The sequence below is a fragment of the Trachemys scripta genome, chromosome 2 (assembly GCF_013100865.1).
Source record: "Trachemys scripta elegans isolate TJP31775 chromosome 2, CAS_Tse_1.0, whole genome shotgun sequence".
NCBI classification, from domain to species: domain Eukaryota; kingdom Metazoa; phylum Chordata; order Testudines; family Emydidae; genus Trachemys; species Trachemys scripta.
Genome location: NC_048299.1, coordinates 21,703,561 through 21,725,917, shown reverse-complemented (window position 1 = coordinate 21,725,917; position 22,357 = coordinate 21,703,561). Strand labels below are relative to the sequence as shown.

The 22,357-nt window shown below is 40.4% G+C and overlaps 1 protein-coding gene across 11 annotated transcripts in view; it reads left to right on the top strand.

Annotated features, from left to right (window-relative positions):
• Positions 1-22,357, top strand: part of DIP2C (disco interacting protein 2 homolog C) — a 460,741-nt gene that overhangs the window by 363,483 nt on the left and 74,901 nt on the right. For all 11 annotated transcript variants that reach the window (XM_034760039.1, XM_034760043.1, XM_034760042.1 and 8 more), the window contains 11 exons: positions 1,945-2,068; positions 2,416-2,525; positions 4,714-4,816; positions 5,128-5,192; positions 8,892-8,985; positions 9,140-9,259; positions 10,038-10,152; positions 14,929-15,068; positions 16,820-16,956; positions 18,998-19,206; positions 20,942-21,056. In XM_034760039.1, the coding sequence (XP_034615930.1) occupies positions 1,945-2,068; positions 2,416-2,525; positions 4,714-4,816; positions 5,128-5,192; positions 8,892-8,985; positions 9,140-9,259; positions 10,038-10,152; positions 14,929-15,068; positions 16,820-16,956; positions 18,998-19,206; positions 20,942-21,056 (1,332 nt within the window). The remainder of the gene's footprint in view (positions 1-1,944; positions 2,069-2,415; positions 2,526-4,713; positions 4,817-5,127; positions 5,193-8,891; positions 8,986-9,139; positions 9,260-10,037; positions 10,153-14,928; positions 15,069-16,819; positions 16,957-18,997; positions 19,207-20,941; positions 21,057-22,357) is intronic.

Here is a 22,357-nt window from a genome sequence, read left to right as displayed (position 1 = left end):
AGCCCCCCATGACAGTCCGGGTGCATCCAACCCTATTGGGACACATCTGCTTGTTTGTAGGTGGTCCAGTTTGTGAGGCTGTGCCTTTTCCCCCTCCAGATGTGGCTCAGGATGTCTACCGCCCTGCCCTGCCCTACATTCTCTGGACAAATTGGTTCGCCTTCCTTCACTAGTCCTAGACTCCTTGCTCTGGTGAGAGTCCCAATGCAACGTGTGCCAGGGAGTCCCTTTCACTCAGCCCTCTCCACCAAGTCAATGGTTACCAATGCTTCCCTTCTGTGTTGGGGGGGTACATCTGGACCCATTGAAGGTGCAGGGTCTGTGGTCAGAACAGGAAGTCTCTCTCCATATCAACATGCTGGAACTTCAAGCCATCCACAATGCATGCCAGACTTTCTGGGACTGTATCAGACATTCAGTGGTTCACATACTTACCAACAATACCACCGTGATTTACTGTGTGAACTAATAAGGGCGTGCATACTCCAGGTTACTCTGCCTGGAGGTGATCAACCTGTGACAATTCTGTATCGAAGAGAACGTCACTCCAGCAGCAGTCAACTTGCTGTGGGTGCAGAATCATCTCACAGACTATCTTAGTATGATTTTCTCCCTTAGCTACGAGTGTTCCCTAAAGATGAATGTCCTGCGGGTCGTCTTCGCAAAATAGGGCTTTCCCATAATTGACCTGTTTGCGACATGAGAAAACAGAAAGTGTCACCTGTACTGCTCTCAGGCTCCCTCTCTGATGCCTTCCACTTCAGCTGGCAGTCGACTCTTGTGTACACCTTTCCTCCTTTTACGATCATTTTCCCGGTTATCTTCAAATTCAAGGTGGATCAGGCCAAGGTCATCCTCATTGCTCCAGCGTGGCTGAGACTGTGCTGGTTCTTGGATCTTCTTGTACTGTCTGTTTAGCCTCCCATACCACTTCCTCTCCATCCCGTCTTGCTTGTTCAGAACCATGGCCAAACCCTTCACCCTGTGCTCAGCTCCTTGCACAGCCTTATAGCTGCTGCATGGCTGAATGAAGAGGAAAAGCACTGTTCGGCAGCTGTCCAATAAGCCCTATTCAACAGAAGGAAGTCCTCCACTAGGCCAGCCTACTTACCGAAGTGAAAGAGGTTTTTGGTGTGGTCCTTGTCCCACAAGACCCAACTGACATGGACTTCTATCCGGGACATCTTGGAGTATCTGTTACATCTTCACCATCTGGCAGCAATATCAGCATTCCATCCTCCTAGTCAGGGAAAATTTGTTTTTTCCAATGCCTCAGTAGGGCAGTCCAGCAATCTACATTTCGGTAGACTCCGAGCCCTCCCAGACGGGGTACTGCTTGTGAGTCACTTATGTGGAATACACACCTGCATTTACTCAAAGACGATAAAAAAAGTTACTTACTGTAACTATGGTTCTTCGAGATGTGATGCAGATGTGTATTCCATGACCCACCCTCCGTCCCCTCTGCATCAGAGTCTCCTCTCATGGGCTTTTCGTGTCAAGGAACCGAGGGGGGTCAGGATGGTGTTGTCTTATATAGCCAGGGCAGGGGCCATAGTCGCAAGGCATGAGCGCCACCCCTCTATGGATACTGCTAAGCAAAAGTCTTGGCTCCTGCACACTGGGTGCGCACACACCTAAGTGGAATACAGATCTACATCATTCTTCGAAGAGCCACATTTACAGTAAGTTAACCATTTCTTATTTCATCTTGTGTAGAGATGTAAAAGATGAAGCCATATGATGGGCTTTAGTCCTTTGAATGGATATATATGGTTGTGAGGATGAATATATCCAAATTATAGAACTCCTTTGTCAGTGTACAAGTTAAGTCATTATATTTTGTTAATTAATTGTAAAACAAACTACAAAAAAAGGCATGTTGCATGCAATCAGTTCTAGTAAATTTCACTTGTTGTTTTTCTTATTTTTGTGATCAATTAGGATGCAGGAAGCCAACAAATCGGTTTCTTACTTGGAAGCTGTGGTGTTACTGTGGCCTTGACTAGTGATGCATGCCATAAAGGACTGCCTAAAAGCCCTACAGGGGAGATACCACAGTTTAAAGGTAAACTTATCCTCATTAAACCTACATCTTATACAAAGATTCCACATGTGTTACTAAATAGCACTTACGAACATGTCACATATTCACCATTAGTACTTTTGAGGTTTAGAAACTAGCCTCAACATAATAGGTCCTAATGTTTATGTACAGAAAGTATAATAATTAATAATCCTGGTTGGTCTACTCCAGTGGGGATACTCACATGAGTAAAATAAACAGTATTCAGCCAACCACACTGTAGAAGCATAGAGCACATTTGAAATAAACTTGCATGCAGAAGAATTTCATTCTCATGTACTATTTATCCAGCAGAAACTCAGCAAAAGCTGTCTTTGTCTGTTTCTCAGGGTGGCCAAAGCTGCTATGGTTTGTCACAGAATCTAAACATCTTTCTAAACCTCCTCGTGACTGGTTCCCACATATCAAGGATGCAAACAATGACACAGCTTACATAGAGGTGAGTTAATAAAGATAAATAATATTTTCCCTATGATCCATTGCATAAGACACTTCTGAATAACATTGAGTTAATAAAGATAAATAATATTTTCCCTATGATCCATTGCATAAGACACTTCTGAATAACATTAAGATAAACATAACTATGTTGTCACTGCTTCTATAAACAATGAGCATCCTGTTTACTTTCAGTATAAATAGGAACTGAATATTACATGAAAGTTAATATAATATTAAATAGTTAACTTTGCATTTCTGGAGTCTTTTTGACTTAAAGGTTTCTACAGTATTTGGGGCCCTGATTCAGCAGTGCTCTAAGAACAGTCTTAACTTAGAGCATGCATGTGCTTAACTGTTTTGCTGAATTGGGATTTCAGATGTTACAGTGATGGACGCTTCACAAATAAGTAAGCTGCAGCAGTGTGGACACCCAACTTTTGCACTTCCAGACTTTGATTTTTTTGTTTGTTTGTTTTTGTTACAACTTACATTAAAGATAAACCAAACTGACTGAAAAAAAAATTATCAAGAAAGTCAGAAAGCTATAAAAAATAAAGGAATGCAATATGATGCTTAATGTCACTTCTCCTAACACACAATGAACTGATGACACCAAAGATTTTGAAGGGGTGGGAGCTGGAAGTCCACAACTTATTAAATGGCAGGAATTCATAAACCATGTTAACTTGCTCTCACTGAGATCATATGTATATTAACTCCCACAAAGCGATATGTAGTCTGAATGACCCATGTATTCAGGAGAGTTCTGTCCTATCCTGTCCTTAAAACTAGACCCTCTCTGTGCTCAAGAGGAGTCCAGACTTTCTCCAGCTGCATCTTTTGAGATATGGAAATGACTAGCAAAGTGTATGGTGGACCATCTCCTCAGTGCCTTAGAAACAGTCATCTTTTTCCCCCTTAGCTTCATCTGAAGTTCTTTTCCTGTCGCCAGGCAAACCCCCCCCCCTCTTTTTTTTTCTTTGCCCACATGGCTCCTACTCAATTTAACTTTGCTGCCACAATATTCTATAGGACTTTTCCTGTTCTGCCATAGCTCTTACTCACCATACAGGCTTCTCACTGATCTGTTCAGACGAGGGATCATAAACAAGCATCACCTAAAGAAGTTTTGTCCCTAGTATTTGTGACCTGAGTAAGGAAGAGAAGCTGCTTGTTCCTCATCCTTTGTTAAAAATCTTGTCTCTTGCCAGTCAGTATATGGAGTTAAATTCCATCCCGAAAGACCCACTTCAGGGAGGGAAAATTAGCATAGCTAGATGCATTTAACTTTTTCGGGTGTAGGTTTTTCTGTTCCTTTTTTCCTCTTTTGAAAGGAGCAAATGAATTAAATAATGTTAGCATTTAAATAATTACAAGTGAAGCTAGTGCCCTACTCAGTTCAAAGTGGTTGGGATTTCCCATCTATATGCTTGATAATGTTAGTTTTCCAAAAGAGTGGGTTAACATGGCAGCTATGCATGTGTATTGAATGTTGATGGCTATCTTCATGATGGAAGAAGATACTGATTTTGTTTAAATGACGACTTAGAATTTGCAGCCTACTGCAGAAAGTACCAAAAATTGTGAGGGCTCCAAACTCAGCACCATGATTCTTCACCATCCTCTCATTATTTTTTCTTCTTACATGTAATACAGTTCGTGTATTTCTGTTAGCATCAATATCCTCACACACATGATTGTAGCAGCCACCCCTTGGCCGGTCATATTCAGGAGGGCTGCCTGAATAATTTAATAGATGACCAGTGAGAAGTAACTTCTCAGTTTTTTAAATCTAGTCAACATATTGCTCAGTGATGTCTTACTTAGGTTACTCAGACTTCTACTGCTGGTGTTGCTAGTGTGATCAAAAGCAAGGTTAGAATTAATATCAAATGTAATTCTCCCACCATCCCTGAACACAAACTGCTGAAGAGTTCCTAACCAAACATGACAAGTTTCTGCCTAAAAAGACACCTTCTCCAGAAAAAAAAATGGGTTTAATAAAAACTGTTTTGCAGCCTTCATTATAACTCTTCCTACCTGTGAAAGCTAAAATAAAGTAACAAAGTTCATCAACTGGCCTTTGTTTCTACATGTTAAATGCTTTGAACCTAACTGCCAAACAATAAGAGCAGTGCTACTGTTACATACAATATATTCAATCTTTAATAACAAATCTCTTGTAGTACAAAACGTGTAAAGATGGAAGTGTGCTTGGGGTGACTGTGACAAGAATTGCACTGCTGACCCACTGTCAAGCTCTTACACAAGCATGTGGATATACAGAAGGTATTAAACACATTCCTCTTGTTTCAACCCTGCCTGATTGGGGTCTTATGTTATATAGGGCTCTATTAAATATTTCTAGATCAAAAATAGAAATTATGTATTCATTGCATTTTTGAATGTCTTTGAGATGTAACAAAGAGAAAAGGCCTTGCCAAGACTAATTGTACTATGGAGAGTTACTCTGAAAGTTATGCTTTGAAGTCATTAGTCATGTTATACCAAAATTTACTGTATTTCCTTCCTATAAATGGTTTTGCTTTGGGTTTATGCTGTGCTCAGAAAAATAAACCATATTTTGTTTTATTTGATAGCTGAAACAATTGTGAATGTACTAGATTTCAAGAAGGATGTTGGCTTATGGCATGGGATTCTTACGGTAAGTAACTTTTTCCTCTATGTGAATATTTGAAAAATAACTTGTCTAAGCTTTTATCATCAGATGTTGGGATGTCATAAGATTTCTTCTAACTCGATCTTGTTTGTCGTAAAATCAGAAAATTACAGTTTAGAGCTGATGATTCGTGGCTAGTTAGCTATACCTTTACCTAGCAAGCACAGTAGGAATTCCTCAGTGCATCGGGTCAAGTGCTTAGTTTGGCCCTACTCTTGCCAAGCACAGAGTTGATACAAACTTCTCCATTGTATGGTTCTGAGGCCTACAGTCTTTGCAGGCATTGAATCAAGAACAACAGTGCTCTGTGGCTTCTGTAAGATCCTCATCAGCTAGAATTGTTATATTGCCACTGACAAAGTTCCTCATCATTCAAAACTACCTCCTCTTGTGGTGTCCCCCAGGGATCTGTGGTGTCCCCCAGGGACCAGTTTCTTCAACATATTCATAAATGATCTGGAAAAGGGGGTAAACAGTGAGATGGCAAAGTTTGCAGATGATACAAAATTACTCACAATAGTTAAGCCAAAGCAGACTGAGAAGAGTTACAAAGGGATCTCACAAAACTGGGTGACTGGTAAACAAAATGGTAGATGAAATTCACTGTTGATAAATGCAAAGTAATGCACATTGGAAAGCATAATCCCAAGTATATATACAAAATGATGGGATCTAGATTAGCTGTTACCACTCAAGAAAGAGATCTTGGAGTCATTGTAGCTAGTTCTCTGAAAACATCCACTCAATGTGCAGTCGCAGTCAATAAAAGTAACATAATGTTAGGAACTATTAGGAAAGGGATAGATTATAAGACAGAAAATATCATAATGGCACTATATATATCTATGATACACCCCCACCATGAATACTGCATGTATTCTGGTCACCCCCATTTCAAAAAGATATATTAGAATTGGAAAAGGTGCGGAGAAAGGCAATAAAAATTATTGGGATATGGAACAACTTCCATATGAGGAGAGATTAAAAAGACTGGGACTGTTCATCTTGGAAAAGAGACAACTAATGGGAGGATATGATAGAGGTCTATAAAATCATGAATGGTGTGGAGAAAGTGAATAAGGAAGGTTTTTCTTACTTCTTCCCATAACACAAGAACCCGGGCTCACACAATGAAATGAATAGGAGCAGACTTACAACAAACAAAAAGAAGTACTACTTCACACAGTGCACAGTCAACCTATGGAACCCGTTGCTGGGGATGTTGTGAAGGCCAAAATTATAACAGGGTTCAAAAAAGAACTAGATAAATTCATGGAAGATAGGTCCACCAATGGCTATTAGCTAGGATGGTCAGAATGCAACTAGGGTTGCCAACCCTCCCGGACTGGCCAGGAGTCTCCCAGAATCTGCCTCAATCTTCCGGTTGCTATTGAAAACAATCCTGGAGATTTTAATACACCAAAAGTCTGGTCGGCAGCGGAGGAGGGCTAAGGCAGGCTCCCAATCTTCCCTGGCTCCGCGCGGTTCTGGAAGTGGCCGGCATGTCCCTGTGGCCCTTAGGCGCAGGGGCAATCGGAGGCTCCACACACTGTCCCCACCCTGAGCACCAGCTCTGCAGCTCCCATTGGCCAGGAACTGTGAACAGGCAGGGGCAGCGAGCAGAGCCACCTGGCCACCCCGAGCCTAGGAGCCGCAGGGACATGGCAGTTGCTTCCAGGAGTCACCTGGGGTAAGCACCGCTTGGCCGGAGCCAATACCCTGCACCCTCTCCCGCACCACAACCCCCAGCCCCTCACCATCTCCCGTACCACAGCCTCTGACCCCAGCCCGTCACCCCCTTCCCCTGCCATCCCTCCGCTCCAGGCCTGAGCTCCCTCCTGCACCCAAACTCCCGCCCAGAGCCTCCTCCCACACTCCAACCCCCCCACCCCTCAACCCACACTAAATAGGGAGTCCACACCCCCTTTCATACCCCAACCCCCTGCCAATGAAAATGAGTGAGGGTGGGGTAGAGTGAGTGATGGGGGGGGGTGGAGTGAGAAGGGGCATGGCCTTGGGGGAAGGGGAAGACAGGAGCAGGGCAAGGGTGTTTGGGTTTGTGCGATTAGACAGTTGGCAACCTTAGATGCAACCCTATGCTCTGGGTGTCCTGAGCCTCTGAATGCCAGAAGCTGGGAATGGCGACAAGGGATGGATCACTCAATAATTGTCCTGTTTTGTTCTTTCCCTCTGAAGCACTTGGCATTGGCCACTGTGAGAAGCCAGGATAGTGGGCTAGATGAACCATTGGTCTGACCCAGTATGGCCAAACTTGTGTTCTTGTGTTACTGATCCTGAGACAATTTTGCTGCACTAGGTTGAACAAGCTCTCTGTTTGCCACTTGAATATCTTTCAAAGCAAGCACCCGGAAGTTCACTGGTGTGGAGGCCAACATCTTTTTTTTATTATTAAAAATAATGAAGATGATGAAATGATGAAGATGATGTTGCAGCTGAAGCTTGGGGAATCATGTTCAACTGATCATAGTGGAGAGAGTGGCTAACTTTGAAGAGACCATATCTGAACATTTCAAACTGAAAGAACTTACGTTTTATGATTCCAGGGGAACCCAGCATACCTTTCCTGCCACCTGTTGCTCTGTTTCCATGAATGTCAAGGGGCAATTATAATTATGCCATCAGGCAGAATGGGATATCAGGCTTTATGTCCACAAGTAGTTAATTTAATATAGTTTAACTTTGTTATCACACAATCTGAAAGTAAGCACCCACCAAAATTTTCTCTCAGCCTTTTTTTACTGTTGCTCTTGATATATCCTTAACTTGTTGCCTGACTTATCTACGAAGGCTTTTCCTGTGTTAACAGTTGCACAATACTGAAAAGGGAAATATCATTTTTGGATCCAGTCATGCAAACACTTACATGAGTAATCCCATTGGGAGATTTACCTGTGCTCAGATCTTGGGATCCCAGACCTGGGTTTCCCAAAACATATCATATTTAATCCCTACTTTTAATGTAGCCATGTTGTGTGCCAAATAACTAAAGAAAACAAACATTTAAAACCATGAAAGATCAATTTGCTGCCATTAGCTTCACTGAATTTCTTATTTATATACTTTACAGCTTTTTAGAATCTCACAACGGATATGCTGGGATTGGTCTAGCCAATAAGAGGGCTAAAGGGCCCTTAATTTATTTTGTTTTAGAGAAAGCATGATTTTGCCTATTTCATGTATTATCATTGATTCCACTTCCTACTTTTATGCACTACTGAATGAACTTTTCTGCTGCTATGGTAGCTTTTCACTCCATGTAAAGACAGGGTTTTCTAGGTGTTTAAATTGTTGCATATCTCTTTGAGTAAAGGCAATTCCTGTGAAATAAGGGTTAGCACAATTGGGCCTTAAATTCATCTCTGAAAGCAAAAATGCAGTCATCAGTCACTCAACCTTTGGCAGTTAAAGCATGCTTTTGTGCCACTTTTCATATTGCTGTTGTATAAACTAAGAGAAAGAGAGTGGAAACAAGTGAACAGCCTTTTTTACAGTTATATTATAATTTTCAGCATGGATTATTTTTTTTTAGCATCTCTTATTGATTTAAACCAGAATTATGTACTTATTGACTTGATTCACAAGCTGACGTGATATAAACTTTTTCCATTACTAATTTTATGCTATTTGGGGACAAATCCCTTGTTTACTTTATTTTGATTTCAGAGCGTCATGAACATGATGCACGTTATAAGTATCCCATATTCCTTAATGAAAGTGAATCCACTATCATGGATACAGAAAGTCTGCCAGTACAAAGGTAAGGATCAGAAGTGCATAAAGGTATTTTTGAAAAGTCAAACTCAGAAAAGCAAGTTGTTGCTATTGAGGCTATTTCGCTGTAATTTACTCATTCCCACATCTTAAAATAACTTCTACACAGCACATTAATAATTTTTCCACTTTTATTTTAGCAAAAGTCGCTTGTGTAAAATCCAGGGACATGCACTGGGCATTAGTGGCACATCGAGATCAAAGAGATATCAACCTTTCCTCATTGCGAATGCTAATAGTGGCCGATGGCGCAAATCCTTGTAAGTGATGCTTGTATAATAAAACAAAGAATATGATTCTTATTTCCGGTCTTACGTTTTAAGTTTCAGTCTTCAGTCACATTAGCAAAAAATGTTTAACAAAAGTATAAGGTTTATCTACTGCAAACTACACAACATTTATGGAAACAGTAATTAATTTTGGATTTTTTTAAAATGTATTTTTCCTTAGCTAATCCTGAAGCAAACTTGATATTCCACATAACGTAAGTCGCAGTAAATCCAGTTTTGTTTAACATGACAGCCATATATAAAGACTGAAATAAATTATCTTTAAGTTGTAGAAAGAAGCAAAAGGTTTGCTTCTGAGCAACAGAGAATTTTTTTGGGGGGGATATTTGCACTATTCTAGACAACTGCATCTGGATCACTTCATGAAAATTAGTATTAATCAGAACTTTCTCCATGTAATTTTTAAGATACAGTGATATAGATCTTCTGCTCATCTATTGTAACTTGCTTTGAGTTCCTAGAGTAAATCCTTCCTTAATGTGCCTTTTGTTAAACATATTGTATGTGTACTTCACATCTTAGATCCATCTGTAGTGGCTCTTCTACCCACAAGCAATGAAACTATTTATGCCTGAAAGCTAATCTTTAATATACCATATATAGTTGAGCTCTACCAGATATGACGTTTTCCAGATGTCATCTAGATCCTTTTGTCCTGAAAACCCATGTACATGCATCAAAATGTTTTGTATGTGAATAGCATTATCTCAGAAGTCAGATTATTTTTCTTCTCTGATTTTCACTCCAGGGTCTATTTCTTCCTGTGATGCATTTCTTAATGTCTTCCAAAGTAAAGGCCTAAGACAGGAGGTCATTTGTCCTTGTGCCAGTTCACCAGAAGCTCTCACTGTGGCTATTCGAAGGTACTGTGTTACACAAATTTAAAAAGACAGTTTATAGAACAACACATTTAAACTAAAAAAATGAAAAATTATATTCAAGCAAGATTAAGGCTGTATAGTTAGCATTCGCATTATCCATCTTGTATTCATCTTTGTACTAAATAGGACCTGCAGAATGTGTGGCACCCTAACTAGTTTTGGAGGGAAAGAACAATATGATCAAGTTCATAATATAATTTTAGTTTAAAATCAAACAGGCTAACATGCAAAATCTGTGTGGAAACCCTTGTAAAATCCCACAATAAAGCAGTGAATGAATTAAAAAGAGGGAATTTTAATTGAATTGCAAGAGTGGGAAAATCATGCTTTAGAACTCAACAACCAGTGTCTTTCTGGAAAATTACAGCGGGCCTCTGGTGGCCTTTGGCTGAATGGCTTTTTTTCTTAATGATTAGAGAAGCTCCGTAATCCCCTGGAAATGTGTTACCCGCTCTGTTGTGCCTATGCCTGGAAATGGGGTGTATAAATTCCAACAAAACTGCCAGACCTTTATATTTACTCATGATTGTGGGTAGGTCGTGGCCACCTATCCCAGGTTTGTGACACATTGTGATATGATGGGTAAAGACATAACTGCAGCACATTACAGTGTGTGTGCGATAGTATCATGACTTTGTTCAAAAGTGGAAACTCTGGAGAGTGGGTATGTCATCCTAGATGGTCAGTTCAAATGCCCTTCTAACGTCCAGATTTCTAGAGCTGTTTTTCAATGTATAACCTCGTTAAGGCATCTGATTTAATATTGTGAAGCTTTGTAATTACGTTAAATAAATGATATTCTGCAAAGCTTAAAATATAATGCCTGTTAGGGAAAATTTAACTTGATTTTTCAAATGCAGTTTTGTGGATTACTGCAGGAAGAAAGATAAGATACCAGGAATGTGTTTAGCTAGGTCCCAGCTCTGTTAACACGCCTGGGAATTATCCAGCAATAACTTATGCAGTCCAGGTCAACCTTCCTTTTGTAATCAATATCACCTTGGGGAGGACCACCATCAGCACTGTTTCCCTTTTAACCTGGTCCTAGAATTGTAGCTGGGACCTCACTGTCTTCTTCTTGTATGAAGGTTGAGAACACGGGGTTGGCACTTTGCTGTGCCAAACATTAGTACCCTGAAACCTATTGGCCACCTTCAGTGAATACCTTCCCCTAATCCTGATTCCAGTTTTGATTTGTCAGGAAACCAGACCCCTTATTGACAAGTACCTGCACTGGACATCTGCCAAACTGAGATGTGAACACATTACCACGTAACCTACCCACCAGGCCCCTAGGCTGCGGAAAAGACAAAAATCCCCATCCAGGCTAATCAGGCAATAAGGAAAAACTCTTTCGCAGCCCAAAAAGGCAACTAGCATGATGCTCACAGCAAGGTCCAGAAACAGGGTCCTACTCTAATCCCAAGGAGGTAGCACCATGGGTAACAGGATTTATAAACCCTCCTCTTGGGTACTTAGGAGTCAGTGGACCCTTCTATCCATCCAGTTAAACAAGCAGCGCCACATCTCTCCTCCTTATCCTCAAGAGGCCACAAGGAGGAGAGGAAAAAGAGGGAAGGCATTCTTTATAGGCACTAAAGGGTTTGCTTTTCCCTGCTGGCCCAGACAGTGCTTCCCTCAAATCTGAAGCTGCAGAATGGAGGCATTCTATCAAATGTTTGAACCTTAATGCCATAATAGGAGGTCTGTCCTTTCTAACTTTAGAATTCTATGCTAAAATCCATTTTGAACTGTTAAGGGTCCATTTTCATATTATGTACCTTTGCTAGGTTACCTAAGAGGTTTTATTAACAAATAAAATAGATAAGTGAAAAGTATTTTTTATTTTTAGAACCTTGTTCTGCAATTATGTAGCAATCATCTTGTTACAGTGAATGTTATTGAACTTGTAAATGCTTGTGTAAAGTCTGTAAATAGCAAATAATCTTCCTGAACTCTGAAACTTTAGTATCTTTCACATTCTATTCAAACAGTCATTCTTGACAGTAAAGTCATTATCACACAAATTCCACAGATTAGCATCTGAAGCCTGTATTAAAATGACTGACTACAGATTTGCTGTACACAGGGTTTCCTGTTAACGCTGCAACTTCTTCAATATACTTTTCTAAGCTGTGATCGATAATTATAGATGTTCCTTCCGAGAACACTAAGAAAAAGCCATTCCTCTTGTAAAATGCCTGTATAATTTAGAAAAAGGCAATTAGTATTAGATTAATTGCTGCTTTAACCAGAAACTCAAGGCATAATACCATAGCTGGAGGCTGCAAAAAGGTAATTTCATGTGCAAAATGGTGGTCAAGGTGTTTTTGTAATGCCACTTGATGAGCTGCCTCCAGCAGACTGCATCTGGCCCTGATACTGCCAACACTTGAGTGCTTAACTTTAACAACACAAAGGCTTCCATTGAAGTCAATGAATGCAGGTCATAAGCCAGGTGTTCTGATCTATTGTACATGTTTCTAAAAGGGAGGGAACTCTGTACTTCTGCACCCACAATCTTTTTAATCCAAGAATTTAAAAATACTTCACAAATACTAAATGTTAAGACTTCCTTCATTTACATCTTGAGGTAGATTTGTATTGTCCCCCTTTTACACACAGGGACCCTGAGGTACAGATATGTTAAGTGATGTACACACATTCACTTAGTCTATGAACTTGATGGAAATAAAATCCCTATCTCATTGCCTCTATTTCTTAATCTCAAAATTTACCCTTCCTGTAATGAATCTTAAAGATCTTCATATTCTTTTCTTAGAAATAACCAGTATGCAGATGGAGTTCAAATTGTTAGCTTTAACCTAAAAAGTTCTAAATGTCTTGGAAACATGCTACTTGAATCCCCTTTTCTCCTTGGGTAATTTTTTCCCCATAATTGCTTAGCAGAGATACTCATGTTAGGGATGCCCTGGTTTGGACTGCATAGGGCTGATAAGACATATTCCTGAAGGGGTCTGTGTGTCTTGGATCTGCTCCCATTCTTGATCCACCAGACCCTGGATTTGTTTAATAAAACAAGGGAGATGTATGCCAAAAAGTCGCATGTTGGCTTCTGCTCTATTAAAAGTACCAGTATGAGGAACTGTCTGAGCGAATTGGAAATGGATATCAGTGAAAACAGGCATTTTATTTTCACGTTTAAGATCGTACAAACAATGTAATGTGCGCTTGGGGATTGGGAGTGAGAGAAAGTTGATCAATAATGTGGTTGAGAGCTCCTTTTAAATGATGGAAATGTTATTCATCATGGCTGCCTATTTACTAGCCTCCATTTGTTATGCTCTAATGTATATTTGAGCCTGCCCATAGCCTTCTTTGCTGACATTGTCATTTCAGAAATGTCTCATAATATCTATTAATTGAAATTTATTATATAAATCACTACGAGTTTTATATGAACATGATTAGCTAAGGCCTATCTAAGTATTTCAAGCATAGCAGAGGAGACGTGATATATAAAAAGACCATTATCTGATAACACAAGCATTTGTTATGATGGATTACACAGCACAACTGCAAAAAAACAAGATGCATATTGGCTCTTACATTGATCTTGAAAATAGTTTAGTCTGTCTATATTACATGCGAGCAATATCCCTAACCAAATCAGCATTGTTATACTCCATTTTACATTGTAAAGTACAATGTAGTGTGAGTCTCTTTTCCAGTGTCACTCCGACTTATCTCAATAACTTACATGAGTCAACATTAGTTTGTTCAAACTACATACTGTATATGTATAATTGTATTCACTAATACAATGTGCACATTTATACTGAAACAAACTGACAAGGCAGCTATGCCTGAGTTGTAGAATAATATAATATCTTGACCAAACCTAGAAGTCACAAAGGAATTACTATGCACAATGTCTTGAACTTTTTGTAATGTAATGGTGAAAATTACAATGACTACACCTGATAGTTAAGAGTAATAAGCTATACAGTAATGCATTAGAATAATTAAGTTATGCATGTTAAAACTGTGATGATAAAATTATTGCTGCATGTACTGAAATTTGGCATTGAATTTATTAAAAAATGTAATATCTTCTGTTCAAAGACTGATGCCTAACCATGTGGCAAAAAAGTCACATCCGTGGTTTAAGTACAGAACTAGGAGTCAGTACTACTTTAGTTCTAATCCTGACTTTCTGACACTAACACACTATAACCCTGGTCACGTCACATAAACCTAAATTCTAAATTGACTAAGGTGTCTCAGTTTGGGCTTCCAAGAATTGAGGCATCACAAATTGCTAGCAGTCTGATTTCCAGAAGCATTTGTCTCTAATTGGGCCTCCCAAAATCACTAGTCAGTTGTGAACATTTGCGCATTAATCTCTCTCTAGTTCCCTATTTGTAAAATGAGGCTAATGCCTCTCACTAGGCAACTGAGTGAATTAATGTTTCTAAAAGTTTTTGGAGGTTAAAAAAAATTACAGTAGGTGAGATTAGAGTTATACTTAGCACTATATAGCAACATACTTCAGGGTGAACACTGACAGTGAAAGCTGGCATCTCTAATTATCAATGACTTGGGAGAAGAATTCTGACAGATGTAGTAGGGCGGATGAAGATGACGTGGAGAATAAATTAAGATTAAATCTAAGAAATGCTCATATTTAAGACAATATCGGAGTATTTTTGATGATAATCCGTTACAAATGAGGAAAAGATAATGGTTTGCCTGGTGAAACATACTGCCCATTCAAGTTATTGACACTTGTTGCAGGCCAACAGATGACAGCAATCAGCCTCCAGGCAGGGGAGTTTTGTCCATGCATGGTCTCACCTACGGAGTAATTAGAGTGGATTCTGAAGAAAAGCTTTCTGTCCTGACTGTGCAAGATGTGGGCTTGGTGATGCCAGGAGGTAGGGATTGGCACAGCTTTCTCTGAAATATGTAATATATAGAAACATGAGCCTTTTTCATTAATTATACTATATAATGCTATTAATATAAATATTTTCCTAATGAAGATTAGGATGTATATACTTTAAAGTGTACAATCTAAAAATATGATCAAACAGAACTCTTTTTTTTCTTGGGCTTTCCAATATACATTTTCTCCCAAGTATTTACTGTGGTCGTGTGCTCAGCCTCCACTCTTTAGCCACAGATTGCTTTCATTTTAATTGGTCTGGTGACACCTGATTCTACTCCATTGTCCTCATGAAGGCATGCTCAGCACTAATTCATTACCCCTAAAATGCCCAGAACAAAATTAATTTGGAATCCTTATCCAGAGGCTAGAACACAAGTATCCATAGAAAAACGAGTGACCCAGACCAGACCAAGGTATTTTAGGTTATTTTCCTAATCTACTGTAAATATAAATGAAACTGCTTGCTGCAGACTTGCTGAATATTTCCACAAGCCCCTTTATTCAGACACGATTATATTATAAAAAGAGGGGATGTATCTTAAGCGGATACATTTTTAGTCTTAAAATTCAGACTAAAGCAGTAAGCCAGAGTTTTTAAAAATGACATCAGGTTTTTATATCCAAATTGATTTTACATGAGGTGTACTGATTGGAAAATACCAATTTTGTTGTGTTTCTTAACAGAACTTCTTATACATTATGCATCAAATGAACTCCCAGTTTCAGTTGGACAACTTAAAATTGAAGCCGTAGTATAAAAATATTTTATAGAAATATTGGTTTAGGTCTGATTATATATTCTGATCTAATTCAAAGGAAGGTATAATACAGATTCTCTTGTGATTATCCTCACTGTGAGTGGAGAAGCATCCAAGACTTTACATTTGCACTTATAAAGGCATTTTGGTCTGCTTCCCTTCTCTCTTTCACCTTGGCCTCTTTCCAGTCGCAAAGGTTTATACTTCTGACAGACTCCTACTACAGAGATTGCTGCTAAGAAGCATACCTGGCCTTACTTTTATGCCCAAGATTGGAAGTGGCAGAACTCCAGGAGTACCTTTGGTGCAGTGATAGAATGCACCAAAGTGTCTTCCAGCAAGGACACCCTTTCTCACCGTTGCCATTTTTCCTTCTCCTCTCTCCCCCAATGTGCACTCTTTTCTTGTCTCTCTCTCTTTTTCACTTTTGCCCACTGTAAATATTTTTTTTCACTTATTGGTCCCCTCCTCTTAGCTCCTGCAAAACTCCAATACAAAACTGATGGGAGACTAAACTCTGGTAATTCTTTACAAAGCAACACACTACTAGTGCTAGTCTGATGGGCAGAATAACTGGATCTCTTGCATGGGTTTTATTCACTACTTGGTGAGAGCTGACCTTCCTGCCTTGACGTCTGTTGCTGGCAACTGGATATAACATAATTATCATCCAGGAGCTAAAGCAAAACATTTTATTTTGTACTGACCACGGTAAATATATTATCCCAGGTGCAAAATCAAGGAGTCAGTCAGGCCAAAAGAAGTTTTTATTTTTCCGACTGCCTTTATATAAAGTTCTTGCCACTGTTTGTCTAAAAATTAAATTATCTTTACTGTTGTTAAAATGTCTTAATGGTCGAGCAGTTTTGTATGTCTGGCATTAGTGTCTGCATATACTTCATTCATTGAAGTTTCTAGCCCACTGACTTTCTTCTGTAGTTTCCATAATATTTTTGAAAGTCTTTTGCTTTCTCTTTAGCTATAATGTGTGCAGTGAGACCAGATGGAATTCCTCAGCTCTGTAGAACAGACGAAATAGGCGAACTTTGTGTATGTGCTATTGCAACAGGTACATCATATTATGGACTCTCAGGCATGACCAAGAATACTTTTGAGGTGAGTCAGAATGAAGACGTACAACAGAATCCTCTTAACTCTTCAAAGTTCAGAAGACTGCTTGGGGGAGGGGATAGTAATACTAATAATGCTATTAATAATTACTAATTATTACTAAAAAAAAAACGAGGAGTCCTTTTGGCACCTTAGAGACTAACAAATGTATTTGGGCATAAGCTTTCGTGGGCTAAAACCCAGTTCATCAGATGCATCTGATGGAAAGTGGGAAAGAGAACATGCAGTTGTTTAGGGTAGCTATGTGCACAACTTGATGGTTCCGAACACTTTGAAAACTGCTAAGAATTTAGATTTAAAAAGCTGTCTTCACCAATCCCACAATTTAGCCAACATTAGATGACTGATATTGTAGGCATCCTAGCAGAAATATGTTTTGAGAGATTTGAAGAAACAACTGAGGTATAAATCTTTGAATTTCTCAATTCTGCTTGTGGCACCTTAGAAACTAACAAATTTATTTGGGCATAAGCTTTCATGGGCTAAAACCCACTTCATCAGATGCATGCAGTGGAAAATACAGTAGGAATATATATATACACAGAGAACATGAAAAAATGGGTGTTGCCATACCAACTCTAGCGAGACTAATCAATTAAGGTGGGCTAATATCAGCAGGAGAAAAAAAAATTGTAGTGATAATCAGGATGGCCCATTTCAAACAGTTGACAAGAAGGTGTGAGTAACAGTAGAGGAAAAAAATTAGCATGGGGAAATAGTTTTAACTTTGTATAATGACCCATCCACTCCCATCCAATCTTATCATTTCTAATCTTATCATTTGTGTAGTCTAAACAGTTAATTTTTTTCCTTCATAATGACAGTTTCAACGTTCCTCATCAGTACGCAGTTCTAAGTGTCACAAGTACTGTACCCTGAATAAATCACAGGGCTGGGGGTTGGAATGACAGTTCTAAGTCAATCCATGGAAGCCAGGAATCTTGTATAATGCAGTGGTTTGGAATTTTTAGAATCACTTTTTGCCATGCTGAAAGAGCAATTAGTGATAGACAGTGTGACTGGTAATCCAATATTTGATTAGGTTTCCAAGGCAGAAATGTACTTAGACTAATTTTGGCGCTAGAATTTAATAGTATTAGTAAAATCAATCATAACTGGTAATATCCAGTTTGTAGTAACTCAGGCCCTAGTTAAGCATGTGTGTAAAGTTAAGCATATAAGTAGCCCATTGACTTAATGGGGCTACTCACATGCCTAAGAACCTTAGCCAAGTCACTTAAGATCCTTTTCTTTTTTTAAAAATGTCCTTTCATGTGAAAGCGAGTCAAGAGTCAATTATCTGCTTTCAGGCCTAATTATGATTTCTGAGTGAGCATTTATTCTTTCTTCAGTAAGTCATCCATGTGCATCAGAAGACAGAATTTGACCTATTTTCTTGTTATCTGAGCCTCAAAGGACAAAATACAGAAACTTTGACTTTTATTGAAGACTCACAGTGGTGGTCCTCAGCTTGTGATTGTCTTAGATAACTAGGAACTTGCATTTACACATCCTCATTACCTGCAATTTTCATGGCATTTGCTGTAGTCATTTAGGAAAATAAAGGCATTCCTGCAGATACCAATGGAACATAATTTATTCAACTTACATAAAATTGATGGGTGTCTACGGTATATTAAAATGGCTTGACTTGTTCTGATTACTTGTTTTTTTTCTGAAGCATATTCCTTTAATGGGGAAAGACATTTCCAGTGATATTTTTATTATTTTTTCTTAACTGCCCTGCATTTTGGACCTAAATTTATTTCCTTCCCACTCAAATATTTTTTATCCTTTACTGTTAAATAATTTACAACATAGAATCCAAGTTGTGGAACTGAAGCTATGGAATGGGTGTATCCTAAATATATTTGTCAGAAGTGTTCATCACAACAGGTGGAGAGGTCTGGGTCGAGAGTGGAGTGAGCACTTCTCATCCCCAGGGAAGCCCACGGTTCTAGTAACACTGGGGATTAGGTTCTCCTTGTAAGGAATATGAATAACTGTATTTTGGTTTGTCTTACAGGTGTTTCCTATGACCAGTTCAGGAGCTCCTATAAGTGAATACCCTTTTATAAGGACAGGATTACTAGGATTTATTGGACCAGGAGGGCTTGTCTTCGTTGTGGGCAAAATGGATGGTCTAATGGTGGTCAGTGGAAGAAGACATAATGCTGATGACATTGTAGCAACAGCCCTGGCTGTAGAACCAATGAAGTTTGTCTACAGAGGAAGGTTTGCTTCACTTTTTTTCCTATGTAAATTGAAATTTTTGTTTTGCTTAAAGCAGGTGTAATTGGTCCAGCATTTAAAAATGCCTGTGGCAGCCCTGACCCATCCACGCTAAGCTGAATGTTGCTTACACCAGTGGCAGGGCCGGCTCCAGACACCAGCGAAGGAAGCAGGTGCCTGGGGTGGCCAATAGAAAGGGACGGCACTCCGTCCGTTATTGGGGCAGCACGTTCGGGTCTACAGTGGCAATTCAGCGGCGGGTCCTTCAGTCCCTCACTTCCTCTTCAGCGGCAATTCGGTGACGGATCCTTCGGCAGCAGCTCAATTGGGTTTTTCTTTTCTTTTTTTTTTTTCTTCGCCGCTTGGAGTGGCAAAAAAGCTGGAGCCGGCCCTGACCAGTGAAGTTGCTCTAGTGTTAGCAATGGTGGGAAACTTATGCAGAATTTCCTTGTGTAGAGAAGGCTGTAGACTCCTCCAAGATCACCAGATACAAGCCTAAGTTTTACTTTGTAGGTCCCCTTCTAAAAATGATAGTCATACTCCTGACAGAATAAGGAGCAATGGTCTCAAGTTGCTGTGGGGGAGGTCTAGGTTGGATATTAGGAAACTCTATTTCACTAGGAGGCTGTAAAGCACTGGAATGGGTTACCTAGGGAGGTGGTGGAATCTCCATCCTTAGCAGGGCCGGTGCAAGGAAGTTTCGCACCCTAGGTGAAACTTCCACCTTGGGCCCCACCACTACCCTGCGGCAGCTCCCCCCCCCCCGCCCCGAGGCGCCCCCCCCCCCCCCCCGTGGCAGCTCCCCCCCCCGGGGAGCAGTGCGGCAGCTCCCCACCCCAGCTCACCTCTGCTCCGCCTCCTCCCTGAGCATACCGCCCCCACTCTAATTCTCCTCCCCTCCCAGGCTTGCGGCGCCAAACAGCTGATTGGCGCCGCAAGCCTGGGAGGCAGGAGAAGTGGAGCAGCCGCTGCACTGGGAAAGGGAGTCTGAGCTGCACGTGTCAGCGCGCCACCGGCAGCCCAGCCCAGGAATGCTGTAAAAAAAAAAATTGGGGGCACCGCTTTTTGGCGCCCCCAAATCTTGGCGCCCTAGGCACCCGTCTAGTTTGCCTTAATGGTAGCACCGGCCCTGATCCTTAGAGGTTTTTAACGCCTGGCTTGACAAAGCACTGGCTGGGATGATTTAGTTGGGGATTGGTCCTGCTTTGAGCAGGTGGTTGGACTAGATTACCTCCTGAGGTCTCTTCCAACCCTAATCTTCTATGATTCTATGATAATTTTAGCATGTTTAAGGAGTTATTGGGATCATCCCCAGAGATCTAAGCTAACGTTTTTTAAGCATTAGCTTGCAGTGCATTGTTCTAAATTTCAAACACTGCTGCATTTCTAGGTTCCTGAATAATTACATGCTTCATGTTTGTATGAAATTACAAATTTTAGTTTTGAAAAGATGAAGGCTACTGAAACAAGGGCCACTTGTAACACCCCTTTAAAAAAAAAAAACCTACTGGTTTTACAGCTCTTGTAATATCTTTCCTCCAGAGCTACTCAGGTTTAACAATTACATCAGGGTTTCATGTTACAATTTTCACTAGAAGAATTGGTAGCTGAAGCACCGTTATTCTGAATAATACAAATAACTAACAAATAAGTTACAAAATATTCTCTTCAGGAATGAAATTGCCTTTTCTGCAGTCACTATTCTTACCCAATACCCTTTACTTTTTGTGTTTTGCAGAATAGCAGTGTTTTCAGTGAGTGTCCTTCATGATGAAAGGATAGTTATTGTTGCTGAGCAAAGGCCGGATTCCACAGAGGAAGACAGCTTTCAGTGGATGAGCAGAGTTCTCCAGGTAATGTTCCTATGGTAATTCTGAAGTTTGCTGCTTCAATTTTATATTCCCTTTATTGATCTTTCAACCCAATAAAGATTGTAATCTGACATCCTTCTTTGAGTGGGCATGTGGATTTCACTGTAGGCCCATATGATAGAAATCTTTTGAATACCAGTGTTCATCAGGGCTGTGCATGTACTCTCTGCCTCCTTATGTTCCCCTGTGAGGGCAGGAAGGGCAGAATGGCCACAACCCTCCATCTCGTTTCTCCTACCGCTGGTGGCAGCAAGATGGAATCCAGCAAGTATCCAATCCGCTACTCCCCTTGGAGGCTTAAAAACTGTTCTTTTCATCAAATTTGTGAAGAAATCTTCATCTTCACACCGTGACTAGACTGAGAACCTCCCCTGTACACCCCTTAATAGAATGGCGAGGTGCTCTGTGCCAACTACCACACCTCATGGTGGACTCCAAATCTTCAGGGCTTTAAATCCTGCCTATCCTGTGCCAGACTGATCCCTTTCAAGAATGGACACAGTTGATTTCATTTCTGCCTAGTGGGGAGCCAGGACAGGTTCTCTGTGTGCAAATCCTCTGGATCCAGGCCCCAAAAATCCAGAGACTCTCAGCTCAAACTATATCTGCTAGAGCAGTCCACACAGGTCACTTCAGACGCAGAGGTGATAGCTACAATCAGATACGGTGGCATCAGCTAGTATTCCACAGATCATACACTGGGATCAAGCACTGGAAAAAGGGTGAAGAGAGCACCAGCAGAGCCAGCACTAGTGACTTTGACACCAGCCACCTCCACATCGGTGGAAACTAACCATCTGCACTGACAGCCTTGACACTGACTGCTCCAGCATTTGCAGTACCACCATCCCAAGCAGTGACGCCAGCACCTGTGCCTGTACATAAAGATGAAGCTCACTCAGAACAGGTGGAACCCAAATATAGCTTCAGACGTGAAGGGAAGCCCTGGAAGGAGAACACACCATCACTCCCTGAGGGATAGAGCATCAGACCTGGAACGGCACAGGGAATGAGAGACTCAGCACCAATCTCAGTCCTGGTATGCCCAGCAAGGTCCCTGAGAGACCCCCTGGATGAATCTGGATAACCTCCAGAAATGCTTCCGATGCTGAAGAAACAACTGGCACTGAAACTGTCCCTGGCACCATAACTCCCTCCGTTACCACCATTCAAAAAGAGATATATTCCTTGTCATTACCAGTTTACTCCTCCTTGCTAGCTTAGAGTAGAGATCCCTCTCCTGTGCTTTCCTGTATGCATTCAGTATTGAGCTACCCTGCATG